At 36.2% G+C, this 19,175-nt stretch overlaps 1 protein-coding gene across 1 annotated transcript; it reads left to right on the forward strand.

Moving 5' to 3' along the window:
* The first annotated feature begins 278 nt into the window (after window positions 1-278).
* Window positions 279-18,812, forward strand: chka (choline kinase alpha). The gene is made up of 12 exons (XM_067420553.1): window positions 279-708; window positions 2,026-2,134; window positions 4,988-5,041; window positions 10,050-10,163; window positions 10,445-10,578; window positions 11,293-11,397; window positions 13,094-13,152; window positions 13,255-13,342; window positions 15,895-16,003; window positions 16,108-16,214; window positions 16,476-16,557; window positions 17,010-18,812. Exons 1-12 carry the CDS (start codon window positions 473-475, stop codon window positions 17,067-17,069), a joined length of 1,257 nt encoding a protein of 418 aa, XP_067276654.1. The 5' UTR covers window positions 279-472; the 3' UTR covers window positions 17,070-18,812.
* Window positions 18,813-19,175: the final 363 nt, after the last annotated feature.

A 19,175-nucleotide genomic window follows, 5' to 3' on the forward strand; every position in this document is an offset into this window, starting at 1 on the left:
GTGTCTAACTGTAATTCCGGTACAATTAAACTATATTTTTCAGATAAAATGTTCCAAAAATCTCACTACATATACGGAAATGCATCTGTTTTACAGTTATTACGCATACAACACATGAACGTTGTGGGTAGTCATCTGCATTTCTCCATTTCTCAGGCATTGTTTACCATTGTTATAGCTCGAGCTTGGAATGAAGGGGACGTAACTCTGTCGTCCAATCAGAGAACAGAATGGGTGTGGCCGGGTGACGTGAGGTCAAACCCTCTCGACTTCAACATACTGCGCACGAATAAACGCGTCTGACGCAGTGTGTTCTTCATCATCTCGTGTACAGTTACACGGTGTCAGTTGCTCCCATCAAATTTCCGTTTAAAAACATCTGACAGTTATAATACTAGTCAGCCAGCGACGTAATCATATATTGCCTGCAGAGTTTGCTTATTTACGTTTATTCCAGTAACCAACATCAAAGATGAAGACGAAATTTATCAATGGCGTGTCTTCTTCGCCTTCTATGTCTCTGGCTTTATTGGTAAATGAGAATGTTCTCGAAGTCCAGCCAGAGAGTGGGAACGCCTGCAAAGACATTATTCGACTGGATGAGCCCGACCACCAGACGAAGCTGAAGGCGTATCTGTGGTGTAAAGAATTCCTTCACGGAGCCTGGAAATCCATAGAGGAGGATGCTTTCCAAATCTCTATTATCAGGTATCCTGCATTGGGTGACTAGTGAAACAAATCAAAATGACCGATTTCCCCCCCAATTAAATGGATTTACTATATTTTAGTTCTATGCTATAATGTTTAATTCTATAATGTTTCATTATAATGCTATAACTATTATAATTATAATTATTTTAATTTATTTTGGGGGGGATTTTATCGCTCTAAATTGTATTTATGCTGTAGTTAACCCAGTTATTCACTTTCTGAGAATGGACCTGTCATAAATCTTTAATGTTTTGGCGCACGTTTGGTGTTTTTAAATACGACACATGACAGATTATTGCTAAAGTTGAGAGAAATGCAAAATAATTACCATTTTCAAATTATATATATATATATATATATATATATATATATATATATATATATATATATATATATATATATATATATATATTAAACTGTGAGAAAATTTAAATATGTTCCAAATATGAGCTTGATATCTCAAAAAATTAGCTTTCAGTCAGATTTGTTTGGGTGCAGTACCAGAAGTTTCCACTAGATGACATTTGTTACTTAATGAACTTAATAAAGATGACATTAGTTAATTGAAGTGTGTTACTGACCATGGAATTAAAAAGCAATTGTCATTTTCTCAGAAATTGACTTTATAACTTGTAATTGCAAGATATAAACTCAAGATAGCGAGAAAAAGCCATAATTATCTTTTTTTATTATTCTGTGGAAAGGTTTTTCTTGCAATTACAAGTTTATATCATGCATTTCTAAGAAAAATAATCAGAATTGTGAGATTAAATCTCCTAATTGCAACAGCAACAACAAAATCGCAATTATGCTTTTTATTTTTTATTATGTGGTGGAAACAAGCTTTCATAGTGTTCATATATAGCTAGTGCCAAAACCTTTACCAAGTTTCATACCATTCTGATGAAGTAAAAAAAAAAAAAAAAACATAAGCATAAGCATAAACATTTTCGGTCAAAAATAACTGAAGAACACCAAAGACGACATGCGAGACATGTTCACTGGAAATGTGTGATAATAATGTTTTGTTCCTTAAGATGATTTTGTACAGGTCATGAGATAATAAATGATTGCGCAATAGTACAGTAATACGTCTCAGTTTCCATGACTTAGAATGGAGCTGCCTACGTTCATAGAATGCATTTTCAAGCATTACACAAGTAATCTATATAGAGTGTAAATTAAACTACTGTACAGAGACTGTGTCTCAAAATGTTGGCAGCATTACTTTTTGTGGTCTAGTTGTAAATACGTATCCTGATTGATTTTGAGAATGCAGTTTTCTCTTCCAACATATGTATATTTTGCTTCTAGGGGAGGTCTCAGCAACAAACTGTTCCTCTGCGCTTTGCCAGAGAATCAACCAAGCCTAGGAGATGAACCACGAAACGTGCTCCTTCGCCTATATGGACAAATTCTGCAGGTGTTTTACTAGTTTTTTACTTGGTGAAATGTTAAAATGTAATTTAAATGCCATATTGTATAGCCTGTAGTTTGTATGTGGTAGAATGAGAATATATATATATATATATATATATATATATATATATATATATATATATATATATATATATATATATATATATATATATATATATATATATATATTATCCATTGAGTGCTTAGAAAAAACATACCTGTGCCTTATGTATTTTAAACCCACATTTTACAAAATATATGTTCACTGTTAAATCTTCTATGAATGTTTAGGTCAAGTTTTTGTGTTGTTTTACTTTAAGGTGGGAAGGATACATACATGCATACATGTTTGCCAAATGTTGAACTTTGCTGTTTAGTCTGAAACTAAGTATTGTGTATCTGGGATAGCTTGGATGGCAGTAATTTCAATTTAAACAGTTAAAGGCACAATATGTAAGAATTTAGGCTTTAAATATCATTAGCCTCATAGCATAATTGCCAAAGTCATTTTTTGGCCAAATATGATCTGGCCAATTGTGCTATGAGGCTAACGATATCCAAAAACCATTAGAACAATGTTATATATTTAGTTGACTTGTGTACTTACATTATCCCAAATGTTTCCAAGAACATTTAAATCCAGAGAAATCAGCTATTTTAACCAGGACACAGATCGTGTCCATGCGTCACCTCTCAATGACATCATACCCGCGTTACCCTCGATTTCCAGTTTTATTTTGTAGCAACCATGGAAACACCAAAGACGCTTTAATAGAGGTGAGCAACTGTTTGGATACTTTCATCGACAGAAAACGAATCATTGTTATATAGTTTATCACAGTTAGTCTTATCGTTTAAATACTGTTTTCATGATTTACTGCATTTTACCATACCTAATATCGATCTAGCTTACTGCAGTGTGCAACAAGTGTCTAATAGTAATAATACAAACTCTGCAAAATCCAGCCGTCATCAAGCTATGTCTTTGTTTTGAAAAAACAACCTCTAGTGGTAAAAAATTACATATTGTGGCTTTAAAGCAATTAAGCAGTTTATTAATTTGTGTTAAAATGAACAAAAATTATTTGTGCTTGTTATTTTATAGAAGTAGTAATTGTTGTGATATTTATACCTGTATATATACCGAATATTCATTAGGCAAATGGCAATCCCCCAACCACCCCTACCCCCCCATATCAGAAATCGGAATTAAGACCCCCCCCCCCCCCCAAAAAAAACAAAAAAACAAAAAAAAAAAACATTTTTTGTATTTGTGTGTACTCTCTAAATTTAAAGAGGCAGTTTTTATTGGGTGATGTACCTCCATGGCTGTACTTGCGTGTCTTCTTTGCCGTAGGCTTGCCAAAGGAGCGTGCCTTGAGCACTCTTGTTTCCAGGTGATCCCAACATACCAAACACGGTACAGTATGCGATCCCTGAAGCCACAGCATTGTCTTCAAGTGTATGCGCATCTCAATCTTTAAAATCTTTGAGAACTACGCACACGGTGTGCATTGCTCTGTCTGAATTTATTTTTCTGCCTCTGTCTGCTTATTTTCAATGCTTTATTACTCCTTTGAGTAAATATATAGGTGCTGGTTACATTAGCAAAGGAGTTGCATTAGTGTATTACAAAGGATTACAGTGGCATTTCAAGTTTTTAATAGTTTTCTGTCATTTATGATAATAGCAACATTACTTGTAAAAGGTGGGTTTTATGTTTACGGTTCATATTAAGAAATAGTATATTGATTTTAATTAATTTTTTTAAACTTTAGAAATAGTTGTGTATTCAAAGAAATATTTAACATATAATAACATTTATTTATGTATTTTAATCTTTAGAAATAATTGTGTATGTTTTTTAATCTTTAGAAATAGTTGTGTATTCAAAGTAATATTTAATATATAATACATATTATTTTAATATTTATTTAATGTTATATGAGAGATTGATCGATATATTCCTAAATATAAATGATATGAATTCATGTGACTTGGCTTTTTTTTAAAGAAGTGAAGTGAGCGTTCCCTTTTGGCTTTGGCTTTTAATCTCTGGATGTTTTTCAGTCAATTATTTTGAGAAACAGCAGTTATGAAGCTAATGATGTCATACCTGATGAGGTGCCTGTAGGTCCACAGTCCAATCCTTTGAAGTCATGTGTTTAAAAATGGAAACCTTTGACAAAAGCATTAGTTGGAGCCATATTACAAATTCCAGCGTGTGTGGACTTTGCTACATAGTGATTCATAAATAATTCTCTCATTTGTCATGACTCATGAGTTCAGTTCATTAAGGCATTTTATGAGTTAATTTTCAAACTGCGCTGGGTTATTATCAGTGTTGATCTTTATTTAACTAGACACACTTTATTGCTGTCACTAGCATTCATGTTGCTCTTGTGAGATTTACCTAGTGTTCATTACTATGGACACCAAACCCTCCAGATTGAGACTTTTTTTATTGTAATGGAGAATAGCGTTGTGTACTAAATATTTGTGCCTGGTCTCAATGGAACATGGTTTTGATCCTTGCAGTTATAACGAAGTTTGATTTTTTTTCCCACCTGTGGTTATTGACTAGAGTCAAGCCTTTTGTTCAACATGCATTTCTAGCTATCAACCCTTTCTAACACTCTATTCTTTTTTATCACAAAGTTAATGCATTTGTTTAATGCACTTTCTTACTGTGCTGCCAAAGACATGGATTTAATAGATTTATAGTGGGTGACTGTTGCTGTTAAGGAAAAAAGCTCTGTCATTTAATGTTACTACTCTATGGAAATGTTTAAATGGATTTGTCACACAAAACACTTTGTGCTCATGGATAGTCTTTTGCTTTTTCTCTTATTGCTAGATGTCCTGTAATAAAGGGGATTGCAGACAATCAAACTCAGAAAATCACTTTCAAGTAAGTAACATTAGCAAAGGTTTTTTCTATTGTTTTTATGTGAGCAGAATGTGATTTTATAGACTTGGGTGTCTATAAAAGGTGTCTTTTAATGGCACACATTGTCATTTGACATGTTTTTATTGAGAGTATATGACCAATAAGAGCCTAAATTAAACTGATGTTATGTTTACCCTCCATCCCATCTTCGTCAAAGGCCAAGGGCCAAGCTATTTGGGTCATCAGATATGTTTTGTTTGGACACGTCTTTTGTGATTTCTAACTTTTAGGTCGAATATTTCCAGAGCTTGTTCAAATTGCATTCTCATATTATTTTAGTGGATTGCCTTCAGGGAAACATAGGTCATTTGGGACCCCTCTTAAAGGAATAGTTCATACATTCTGTCATTCTGCCATCATTGACTCAACCCTTAACCTTGTTCCAAACCTGTATGAATAATTGTATTAAGCAGTTATTTAGTTTCGTTTTCTAGTAATTACTTTTTTTTTTACCTCAACAGAGTAAATTTAATTTAAAAAAATTAGATTTAGGATTTTTTTTTAAAAGCCATTGGGATTCGAGTTGGATTATATATAAAAAATCCAACTTGTTATAGTTTTTTGTTTGTTTGTTTATTCTTTATAAACAATTCTTAATATCGTATGAAATTCAATTTCATCTTGAATCTCAATTAATATCTTGTTTTCAGAATATTTAAATATTTTTACCCAAAACAAGACAAAAATACAAATTGGTTAAATAATTTTTACACAATGCGTAATAGGTTTATATTCATAGCTATAAAGAGAGAATGCAACCTAGACAGGCTCAAACACATCCTCTGACACAATTTAAAGTTGCATTATTTTCCTGAGAGTCACATAGCAATGGATCCTATTAGAAGCTTATCCCAGAATTAACCTCACTGTCGCACTTCAGCATCAGCTGGCTGTCCTGTCTGGCCTCTGCAAACTTTGCTTTAATCTGTGTTTCAGGTGTAGTTTTGTGTGCATTTCTTTTAGTGCATCCACAGACTAACACAGGGGGCCGTCAGTATTGTTAATGCTGAGATGGACTTTCCCTAACTAGACATTCTTAGCACCTGCATGTAGATACTGTCCTTGTGCTGCTGTGAACTGATCTGCTTCAGTAATCCAGTGATTATGCCTTGTGTATTAACAGGGACTGGAAAAACCCAAGCAGCTGCTGCTCAGCAGTCACATGGCCATTGCTTAGTCAGATAACAGGGTAGGGAGGGAGAAAGAGACATGAAAAAATGCTAGCTTTGCAGGTAGTATATGAAGGTAGGAAGGCAATGCATGCATCTAAAGTAACCTGGTGAATCTATGCTGCTGCTTTCAAAAAATACAGTAGGTTACTTTAGATTCATGCATTGCCTTCCTACCTTCATATACTACCTGCAAATCTAGCATTTTTCAGGTCTCTCTCTCCATCCCTACCCTGTTATCTGAGAGTGAGTGAGAGTGAGAGTGAGAGAGTGTGAGAGTGTGAGAGTGTGAGAGTGTGTGTGTGTGTGTGTGTGTGTGTGTGTGTGTGTGTGTGTGTGTGTGTGTGTGTGTGTGTGTGTGTGTGTGTGTGTGTGTGTGTGTGTGTGTGTGTGTGTGTGTGTGTGTGTGTGTGTGTGTGTGTGTGTGTGTGTGTGTGTGTGTGTGTGTGTGTGTGTATATATATAATATATATATATATATACACACACACACACACACACATTATTAGGATTATTAGGATTAGGATTATTAGGAACACCTGTTCAATATCTCATTAATGCAATTATCTAATCAACCAATCACATGGCAGTTGTTTCAATGCATTTAGGGGTGTGGTCCTGGTCAAGACAATCTCCTGAACTCCAAACTGAATGTCAGAATGGGAAAGAAAGGTGATTTAAGCAATTTTGAGCGTGGCATTTCCAGCTGAAGACTGGAAAAATGTTGCCTGGTCTGATGAGTCTTGATTTCTGTTGAGACATTCAGATGGTAGAGTCAGAATTTGGCGTAAACAGAATGAGAACATGGATCCATCATGCCTTGTTTCCACTGTGCAGGCTGGTGGTGGTGTAATTGTGTGGGGGGTCAATATCAATTTAATAATCAATTTTTTTGATTAAGATTGGATATATATTCTACAGAACATTGGCTCTTCGGGAATTTGAACAGAAGTTCAGTAGTTTCTTGTAAAACTGTGCAAAACCTGTTCATGTAGGTGAGTAAGTATGATCTCTGTTGACTTTGAGTGACTTGGCAGAAGACCAAAACTAGAACAAGTTTGAACATCGAGCAGAAGTCATTGTTGCAAAGTTGCATTGTATGTGAAATATAATTAGAATTAGAAAATTATCCCATTCCTGCTTTCAAGCCAAGCCAGAGATGGTGTTTCCGAAGTATCCTGAGGAAGTTTAGTTTCCTTCCTGGTTTTTCAGTTAGAATTGTCCTCCAATGGGAAGGCCATAGTATACTGTTTAAGAGTGAACCGGATGGCTTTTTTTTCAAACTGCGTATCAGTTGATATTCCCTCAGCAGGTATGTTGCGCAAGTGTTTGCCATTCTTACGTAATGTCAAACTCGGAGATGATATGAGTGGAGTTCTTTAACCTGACCTCATTTAATTGTGCTATTGCTAGAGAAAAGACTCAAGACTAATGCACTATTTGACTTAGATAGTAGGTTAAACTGAGTTTCCATGTGTGCTGTCCCTGAAACATTGAAATGTTTGGTTGTTTTGATTATACTTAACAGATGTTTTATAGGACACTTAATACAGGAACACCATTGCCATTTGTAATCAATCAATCAGTCAACTTTATTTATATAGCGCTTTTACAATCACGATTGTGTCAAAGCAGCTTCACAGTATCAAGCAGGTTAATATTGCATCAAAATTAGATTTGGCTGTACAGTCGTTCTGGAGAAAACAGTGATGTTATCAGCTTATTTCAATTTATCATAGCGACAATGTTGGCAGATCCGTATTATAGTTTATAGAATTAATTAAAACCTAATTCATACATTTTCTCTGTATAACTAGTTGAATAACTTTGATCATAATTTTGTGTCCCCAACTGAGCAAGCCAAGCCAAAGGCGACAGTGGCAAGGAACCAAAACTCCATCGCGGCATGATGGAGAAAAATAAACCTTGGGAGAAACCAGACTCAGTCGGGGTGCCAGTTCTCCTCTGGCCTATTAACACACCGTCTATGATTATTATTCTGGCAACCTTACAGGTCAGAAATCATATTAGATCGGATTATTCAAAATTTCAGGGTATCATGGAAGAGACAGGTTTTTTTATGATGGTGCGTCGATTACACAAGAGCATGAATACATGAAAGATCGGAATTATTGCGCCGGAGACGGGTTTTTTGAGCATGACGTGCCGGTGAGGCAAATTCAGAGGAGACACCAAATGACACGGTTTCAGCAGACACTCCAGGATGCGTTGGTCATGTCCACCATCACGGCCCGGATCCGGGATAATCCTCGGGATAAACAGAGAGACTAATATTAGCGTAGATGCCACTCTTTTTATGATGTAACGAGTACATCAGGTGTTATGGGACGTAATGCACCTGTAAAACTCGTTTTTTCCAAGTGAGGCATTTGTTGTAACATCACACATTAAAGTTGAAACCATAACAAGAAAGTATACTGTAAACAATAAACACAAATGATTAATTAATGACAAATTTATTTCAACCACTTATTTATTCATGGTATCACAACTAAATGTGAAGCAAACCATGAAATTTGAATGAATTTCCCCATTCGATAGAGACTTGCTTTCCACTGTATATAGATTAAAATATTGTATGATTGTCTATATTGTATATCATTTTTCAAATCGACATGGCCCTTCTAACTGCACAACTCATGCATCATCTAAAATTCCCTCACAAGTCTCCAACCAACATTTGTAATTACAATATTTACAATAGTTTGCCACAGTGTTGTTAGAGCAGGACTGTGATCTTAAAGTAGTTTAATTAAAAATCATCATTTGTTTACAGCTGTGTGGCTCCTAACAACTTCTTTCTTACAGGAAACACAAAAATATACAAATTTGATCTATTGTAATTGGAATGTAATGGGAAAGACTGTCTGGAACGGTCACTGTAAATTTTGGTCTTTTCCTCACATAATTATATTGTGGCTTTTTTTGTCATTTTGGAGATTGGCGGCCTAGTTCTTATTCACTTTTTATATTAAAAGAGTTTAGTTTGGAATATTTGCCTTTAACTTTATCATATCGATGTTCCTGTTTGAGGTCAAAACCATTGCATTACATTGTCATGAGGAAACAAACATCTGATTACAGTAAATACTCAATTCCATACATTTGAATCATTCATGTTTGCAATTTCTAATGTTTGCCCTACCAGATGTCTAGGAAACTTCCTAACAAATTAGTTCAAAGTGCAGCACTCAATGACTGATAGCTAGTAAATATATAATCTCTTCGCAACCTATTTTGGGGTTATTTTTAATAGGAAGGAAAGAATAAAAGCAGAAGTATAGAACATTTAAAAAACGAAATCCCTTACGCAAGTACTTTCCCCACATAGGAAGGCAGCTCTTTTGGTTCTGTGTATTAACACTTGGCAGAGCCTTGTCCAAAAAAACAGGCTTAATGTCATTGCTAGTTAAGCAGCCACAATTAATGACCGGGATGTTTGGCAAGTTCTGCCTCGCTCAGCACAATTGCCTCTCTTGTTTTTCTCATTTAACTCACTTTGCTCCAGCACTGCTATTGAATTTGCTTCTGACAATCGCCGCCGTTACAAACTGACTGGCTTGTAGACAGAATTGTTTTCTATGCAGAATTCCTTGTCCTTTATAGCATCTCAGTTTTTAATTAAATTCTTTAACTTAAGCTGAACTCCTCTTTCAGGGACCGAAGGTCCACTCAAGCTAAACCAAGCATGTTTTGAAGCCTGTCTTTTTTGACATCTTGGAGGTTGATTCAACTACTGTATCTGTCCAAACTGTATCTGTATGTTTTTGTGTTTGCAGGGAGCTGATGCCATGGTACTGGAGAGTGTGATGTTTGCTATCCTGGCCGAGAGGGAGCTTGGGCCCAAGCTCTATGGCATCTTTCCACAGGGAAGACTGGAAGAGTTTGTCCCAGTGAGTCTTAAAGTTTTCTCTTATGATAAGTGAGCAGACAATCTGGATGTGAAATAGTGCACAACGTGTTTTGACACTAATGGTTATGAATCTCTTTCTTGCGAAAAGAGTAAGAGAAATCACATAACTTGAAAATGTGTCACATTTTCCATTGCTCTGAAATATGCTCCAGGCTTATAAATGCACAGAAACTTGTGGGTGTTTTACCTTTTTAGCTATGTATCTTTTTTCTGTTTCAGTCAGTAAAAAGCAAACTGACAGCACAATATGTTTGTCTGCAGAGTCGAAAACTGTCCACAGATGAGCTGAGTGTCCCTGGTATATGTGCTGAGATTGCTGAAAAGATCGCCAGGTTTCATGGAATGAGAATGCCCTTCAACAAGGAGCCAAAGTGGCTGTTTGGCACAATGGAAAAGTGCGTGATTTGTGCCAGTTTGTTTTTAAATTCTTACAAATATTCATGGGGGGTGGGGAACTGCAACCTTACTGTCAGGATGTTGACCAGATGGAGCTTTATTCTAGTGAAATTCAGTCTAAATCTCAACAGACAAAAAAAATCATAAATAGAAAAATTGAAAACATGATGTATGTTCACCAAGTTCCCTGGAAGTAAATTCTCTTTCATGTTTTCTGGGAAACCCCATAATCTTTTAGTATCTCCACTGAGACCTAAACAGCATTTTTCATCTAGTCAAGTCATATACAGTTACATGTACTGTATATAGCACTCCATAAACAATACAGATTATTTCAAAACAGCTTCTGATTAATAAACAGGAAAATAACAGTGTTAATGTTGTAAAATGTATCAATTAAAGAAGCTCTACTGAAGATAATAGCATCAATATTAGTTCAGTGTTGTTTTAATTCAGTTCAATAACTGTCAAAGTTCATAATTATGAGTTAAATTACAATATAAGCACAGCAGCAATTCAGTTAAAAAAGGTTCTCAGCCAATAGTGTCAGTGCAGTTAATTCGATATTACTGAATATGAATTGTCTTTTAAACCGCAATCATCTCATATTACGATGAGAATTTAAAAAGTCTCTGTATTTGCCTGCAGATATATTGAGTATTTTTATTGATGGTCACCACTGCAATCTTTTTGTGCTTGCATTATCTGCACAGGTACATGGATCAAGTGCTCCAGCTCACCTTCACCAGGGAACACCATCTGCGTAATTTCTCCCGCCTTTTGAGCTACAACTTGCCTCAAGAGATGGACAGTCTCAAGTAAGATCTTTACTATTGTAATGACATTCATAGATATGGGAAGAAGGAGGAGGGAACCGTTGAACATTTAAAAGATTTTAATCAAATAAACAAACTGAAAATAAAAACACAGGCAGCCGACGACTAAAAAAACACAAACAAAACATATAATCCAGGGGAGTATTTCAGAAAGTAAGGTTAAAGATGTGGTTAGTGCTTTCTGGTAACCGTTGTTGATATGTCAAATCACCAAAATAAAGATGCCCCTACCCCCAAAAGGGTCTCGCTCCTATTTTGATAGCGCCGCCCCACATACGTAACCGCAGCAACTGGGCAGCGACTATGGCAGAATCTGTGTGTTACTAATCCAGGTTGAATATTCAATGAAAAAGTCACCCCTTCTATCACAAAAACACAAACCGTTATCATGAACAACTTGATAGTACACGAGCACGACAGTCCAACTAACAACATTTTACAATTATGACCAGATTAGAGTTATAGCGATCACAAAAACACAAACCGTTCTCATGATAACTTGATAGAAGCTACACGACCACAACAGTCCAGCTACGACAAATTACAATTATGACCGGATTAGGGTTATATAGATCATGAAAAGAAGAAACAAACATATATTAGGAGTATAGTGTCTTACTTGTCGGACATTTTGTAAGCTGATGCTTGAAACAGATAGTGAGGGGATTTAGATGCTCCATACGGTGTGGGTCTTTATCATCGCTGAAGTGAGCGACAATACGATCGCAAATGAACAAACAAGCAAACATGACACACAAGCATATTCAAGCAAAAGCCAGCATATATTAGTTCTCGGCTAATGTCCGTCATGCATGTTGTGTGTTTGGAATAATGACGTGCACTGAGCGCTCTCTTCTCGCCATCAATAGTAGACACGCCCCTTACCTGCTGATTGGCTACAAGTTTGTTATTGGACTCGGCCTGAGTCCGTTTTGAAATAACACTTACCCCACCTTTAACTTGCTATCACATATACCCTGAACTCTCGGTTGATTAACCCAACTCTTTCCTTCTCGAGGTATGTTGGCTCCAAAAACAAGTCCCGGAGTAAGTTCAGACAACTCAGAGTATGTTCCTCAGAGTATGAGAAGATATTCTCAACAAATCGATAATTCACCATGGAAATAGACACTAGGGGAAAGTGCGCCATTCTACTTTCTTCTTCTTCTGCTTACCAAAAAGGAGTATAATGTTTTTGATGCTAATTGATTGAATGCAGAGTGTGAGATGCCAGTAGAATAAATATTTTTTTGAAACCTAAAGTTGAGGTTATCTGCTTACGTACTCTTACACATACCTGGGAATATCACATAACCTGCTTTCTGGAATACCCCCCAGGCCTGGTCCTCTCTCATTCTTCACTGTCTTCGCGCCTCCTTTTATATGCCCAAGCTCCTCCGTGTGCGACACGCAAGTGGCGTTCATTATCACTCACCGGCCTCGCCCCGTTCTCACGCTATCTAGGCCTCGTCCTGCTTGCCACAATTATCTAGATTATTCAGTACAGCTTTTGTTTTAAGGGAATATGTCTTCTCGTCATACATATTTAGCATGGTTTTATTGACCTGGTTTGACCCTGGAAGCTGTTCACACTCTAAGAGATTTGAGAGCGACTGATAGCACGATAATGTATTGACGTCTTTTGTATGCTTACTGAAACTGCTGTTTGTGTACACAGGTGTCTACTAGAATCTACACCCTCTCCTGTTGTTTTCTGCCACAATGATTTGCAAGAAGGTTAGGCAGGTTTACTGTGATTATTTTGTTATGGTTTCTAAAAATGGTCCACTCAATGTTTTATAAAATAGTTTTTCAAAAGAACTGTCTTGTTTAAAACAGGAAACATCTTGCTCCTAAATGGCCGTGAGAACACAGACAAAAAGAGGCTCATGCTGATCGACTTTGAGTACAGCAGCTACAACTACAGGTCTGTAATGTTCATAGATGCTTTAATTTCACTCATGATTCCACACAAAAAAATGTTTTCTGTAACAACCAGATGTTTGATGGGAATTGAGTTTTGATTTTTTTACTGACCTCCCACATCTTTGGAGCTGATTTAAAGAACTGGCTGTTTTTCTTTGTTATTCAAGACTACTCAGTTGTTTCTGATAATCTTGGAATGCTTGGGGTGCCCTATTTCTGGGAAGGGACCTACAGACGTTGAAGGGTCTGGCAAAACACTGTTGCTAGGGTACTTGCATTCTTGCACATGCTCAAACACAGGCCTCAATGAGGCAATCCTCGGGCAAGTGAGCTCTAAACTGTAACACGTTCTTTTAGGAGCCTAGTTTTATTCGAAAAGGGTCCTGTATTAGCAAAATCACTGTTCCAGTGGTGGATGGCATCGGTCAAGCGTTTTTTTGCGTTTTCCCATCATGCCATCCAATGTGGTCCCCTACAGTGTAAGTAACTCAGGTCCATTGACAGTGTTTGTCCAGCAAAGCTGTAGGAAATTAAGCCTAGCTTCACAGCCACAGAAATGTGTGCTTTGTTTGCTTTCCACAGCAGCTGTGAGCCTCTTTACAAAGAGCTACACACTCACAGTCTTTCTTACAAATTAATCTCCCTCAGTTTCTGTAATGTCAAATTAAGGGTCATGTTTTCTCTTTTTTTTTTTTTGCAGCTTTATTCAAATCTGGTAAAATCCTAGTATAAAATCCAAATATGTCCAAATCCAGTATCAAATCCAAGCCATAATATGATTTCAATCATGACAACTCTAACATGGATTTGACCATGTTAACCTGTGAAACACGGAACAGAATATTTTAAATATGCCACTTAAAGGCCCAATGAAGTGCCTTGAAACGCGCCGCATTATTCAATGTGTTGACGTAATTTCCCCTGAAATGGCTCCAGCTGTTAGCAGCTCCTCCCCTTTTTTGAAACAGCCAATAGCGTTTCGTTAATATACAGTTTGACTAGAGCGCAAGAGCGGACCTTTCTCTGTTTGGTAAAGCCATCTCCTCCATATCGCTTTTGAAATGCAGCATTCTGTGCAGAATTCTAATGGGTCGATATGTTTGTCGTCAGCACGGACTCGCGCATATGATCCGGGCTGTGCTCTCGTGTCTGTAGTCTAAATTTAGACCAGAGCCGTTGGGGTGTGTGCGCTGAGGCGGTGCGTGAAACCAACGTGAAAACTTTATTCGCCTCAAATGAAAGCATATTTACACGGAATCATTTCCTATCACATATATACCCTGCGTCTCAATCAGCTCCCTAGTTCACTATTCAGGGCACTGATCAGGACATAAGTCAATGGGCTGACTCCCTGATCAGTGCCCTGACAATTGAACTAGGGAGCTGATTGAGACGCACCCATAGTGTGCTATGTGCCTTTCACCATGTAGAAATTAGTAAATGTGTGTAAAGCATTTTGATTGGACAGAAGATTTGACGAGAAAGTGAAGTCTGCGATGATGTCACCAAAATCTGAGATTCGTTTTAAAGGAAGTGGGAGACTGTACATTTTAAATGCTTATATCTCCTAAATGCAAATTTTGTCATAGTTTTGGAACATACCAGCTTATTCATAGCTTTAAGGCTAACAGTCATACTAAAAGCTAAAAAAAATGGATTTCAATGGACCTTTAAGACTCACGTCGTTAAACTCCAGGTGTAAAAGATTAATGTATTTTGTCAAACTAGACTTCCTACTGCAAATAGATAAACAGACATACTGCTGTGAGCATGTAAGATATGCTGCTGAATGAATAAATAAATATATAAAATATATAAATTAGCCAAACTAGGCAGGTGGAGCTGGGGGAGGTGGAGGGATTTAGTGGAACTCTGATTATGCGCTACAAGTTCAGCTTACAGTAAACACTGATCCTGACTATTTAAATGTTCAGAAAGCAAGCTCACTGGCTGCAGAATCAGAAGAGACCAATCAGCTTGTGCAATGTAGTACGTGACTGTATTGCTTAAAGATTGCATGTAAAGGTCCTGTCAGTCTGCACCATCTAACTGACTAATCAAGATATTTATTATCATCTTGCCAAAGAGCAATAGGAAAATATTCACATTAACATACCAGTTAACATTGCTCTTCTTTTCACAATATTTTAGCCTAGGAGTTTTAAAACTAAGGTCTGGGAAGCCCCAGGGGGCCACAAGGATGTGCTAACGGGTTTGTGGAAAATTGGAGAGAAGATTTCTAGGCCTTTGGCATTTAAATATTTCACTTATCAAATAAATAAAACACTATTTCTAAGGAAGTTGTTGGAACAGTATGACAATGTTTAGCATTTGTAGTGAGTAATAATTGTAGTGGGATCAGCCTTACACCTTGTTTGGATGCAGATCTAAACAGTTTCCAGATATCATGATATTCTCATAAATGTGAGAAACTACCAAACAAAACCTCCTCCATAGTTACCAATGAATTCTGAATTATCAAGACTGAATGCATTATTATAACACTAACAGATGTTGTTGATGGGGTTATGATCTCCTCTCTTTCTTCCACAGAGGATTTGACATTGGAAATTTCTTCTGTGAGTGGACTTATGACTACACCTATGACAAGTTTCCATTTTTCACAGCCAACACCAAAAATTACCCCACCAAAGCACAGCAGGTTTGTAAAATGATTCTCTTAGGTAGATTTTTCTCTCTCTCTCTTCTTAAATCTATGAATCTATGAACAATGAAAATGACTGCATTTCATTTTGTTTTTCTTAGATGGATTTCTTTCAGAGTTATCTGTCAGAATCGAATGCTGGATTTGAAAACTTGAGTGAGGAGGACCAGCAGAAACTCATAGAAGATATGCTAGTGGAGGTTAACAGGTAATATACCTACCTCAGATATGTCTTAGTCCGTTTTACACACATTTAGCCAAGTTGTAATTATGCAACATTCTTGAGCCTGTTGATTTTGAAACGAGGCCCATATAATAAAAAGGAAAAGTAATGAGTCTATCCATCAGAGGCTTTTTTCTATACTACTATGCATATTGTGGTTTGAAAAAGTGGTTTGGACCAAATCCAGCAGTGATTCACCAAACATTCTTCCCATCTGTACTCTGAACTCAATGCTCTCTCATTTAGGTTTGCTCTGGCATCTCACTTCTTCTGGGGATTGTGGTCCATGATCCAGGCCAAAATATCAACTATTGAGTTTGGGTACATGGTGAGTTAGTGCAGTAAAGTGGTCGAGCCTTTGTGTGCATGTGTTGAGTTATTGCTAATCATGAACCAGAAAGTATATTCCATTATACACGTCACAGCTCTTAGGTAAGGTTTTATCACTGGAGATCAGATATGAAAAGGACACTGCAATATTTGAGCTGCCTCACAACCTTAGGACAGTACACAAATACTTGTAAGGTCAGGGTAACATGACTGTAGACCTATTGGCTGTCTCTTACAGTAATGTTTTTCTATATACAATGTTGTATAATTTGTGTAATTCTTAATAAAAAAGCAATTTTAAAGAACGAATTGAAATCAGTGAAAGCATAATAAAATGAATTATAAATAGGGGTCAAGTTTAAGATACTCTACATAAAACAATAGGACACTATGGTCCAAGATATCCCAAATATCCAGACTAAACATTTTTTTCTTATTTTTTGTATACAGGAATACGCCATGGCCAGGTTTGATGCATACTTTGAGCTGAAAAGGAAGCTCAGGGTTTAAAAGAAAAATGCATAAATTCCCAACCGACCGAAGGAAGAGGGAACAACCGCTCATATGGTGTCAGGAAAAGAGCGGAGCACATTTTGAATGTGTTGGAAAGAGGATGCTCTGATTCAGCCGTGCTGCATAGACCAAAATCAATGCAACATATTTAAAAGAAAAAAAGGCTCTGTGCATTGAGTATTCCATATGCTGCTTCTCAGTGTTTACAAGTTTAAGCTTCACATTTAGCACACCAGATTGAGCTTCTAGACAGTTGGAGAGAAAAATAGAAGACAATAACAAGGTCACATGCTGAAGAAAGAAAAAAAAAAAGATAGTAGGTCAGAATGGAAAATATTTAATGCAGCTGCAATTTCATTCATCTGTCAAAGAATGGTGGGGTGGGGTTCCTCATACTAACTTAAACCTTGCGGTATTACTTGTCACCTAGTCATTTGCTGTAATGTTATCTATACAACCGGTGGTAGAATATGTGCTGTGAAAGAGTAAGGTTCAAAAACTGGACCTCTTACCAGAAAATGGTACAACAGACCAAACTATGTTGACACTGTTGTTCTGATGATTCATTATTGAGTCGGTTTCCATTTTATGTGACCATTTTTATGTCCTTTTTACTGGATGATTTACCTCTTTTCTACTTGAACTTCTTGTAGATCATGTTTTATTTCATTTCTATTTCTAGTAGATCCGCATGATGTGAAGTGAAATATCTGTGGGGCTGTACCATCTGTGTACTCCTTGGGAGGAGATTGTATAAATGTGTCTTAATGGTGGAAAACTCTATGGTTTTGACCATAGTGACCTCATTCACCTCCTATTAGAGGTGCTTGTGTATTTTATAAGCAAAAGTGTCCAATATGAGATTACTCTCACTTATATCCGATTTGATATTAAATTGACAACTTAGATATGAATATAAAACGTAACATCTATCCAATTTATTCCTAGAGAAAAACGTTTTTATAACAGTTGGTTCAGTTAGAGTTTTGCATTAAAACAGAAGTGAAAGTTTATTCTTGGAAAATTATTTTATGCTATAAAATAGTTTTGCAACTAAATATTTACTTAATGCATTTAATGTTTTGCAATTTTCTCTGTATAACCCTAAATTTGTGTTTTTTATATGTTTGAAGCATAGGTATATTAAGGCAGTCTGGCTTTATAATGGGCACTTTCTCAAGCATTTTTGTGAAAAAGTTTTAGTACTTGCAAATGTAAAATCTATTATTTTTCTGCAACGGAAGATGTATTTTTCTTAATAAGAAAGTGTTCTCTGTCCTTGCTGAAATTATGTCAGTGGACCTTTTTTTTTTTTACTGTACTATACTGGTGATCACTTGATTTGTTTCCACATCTTAAAACACATAACATAAAAAAATAATAATATTTATTTACATGTTTCAATATGACTGGTCTCTACAAATCTATTCAGATTTTTGGAACATCAGTACGTCAGTAACCATAAAGGAAAAAGTGGAAGTAGAGTGTTGAATGTAAAAATAAAAATCATTAAATATGATTCCTTTTTATTTCAAAATCAGCTTTACTAACTTATCCATCTGTTTGTTAACATCAATATCAAGACTGACGCTTGCTCTCTAAATTAAAAATGATGAATAGAAAAATAAAAATTATTTACACTTCTGCTTACAAAAGAGGTAAGATGTGAAACCATTTAACAGAATGTAATATACTAATCCGTGCTTTGCATATTACTGTGAATAAAGAGTTGAAAAAGTATTTTATTGTCTTAAGTTCTTTTTTCCCCTCATCCCTGCCCCATAATGTCTCTAAAATCTCATGTTCTGGAAAAATGTATCCCTCTGCCTGTAATTAATTTTATCCCTTAAAACTCATATTTGATCATCAAAATTACATATTTTAAATGTTTTTCCTGTTCTTCATGCCCTAAAATAGCTGCTCTGGATCCATCATGAATATGCAGATTAGTCTCCGCCTCCACTCAATCACACCACCTTGCTCGGACTGCCTGATCCACTCTCAGCTGTAATAAATGTTGGTTACACAATGCCAAATGGAAATATAGCAGTAGGTCTGTAGCCGTATCGGCTCAATGTATCAGAATGGCAATGCGTTTTATGT

The sequence above is a fragment of the Pseudorasbora parva genome, chromosome 16 (genome assembly GCF_024679245.1).
Source record: "Pseudorasbora parva isolate DD20220531a chromosome 16, ASM2467924v1, whole genome shotgun sequence".
NCBI classification, from domain to species: Eukaryota; Metazoa; Chordata; class Actinopteri; order Cypriniformes; family Gobionidae; genus Pseudorasbora; species Pseudorasbora parva.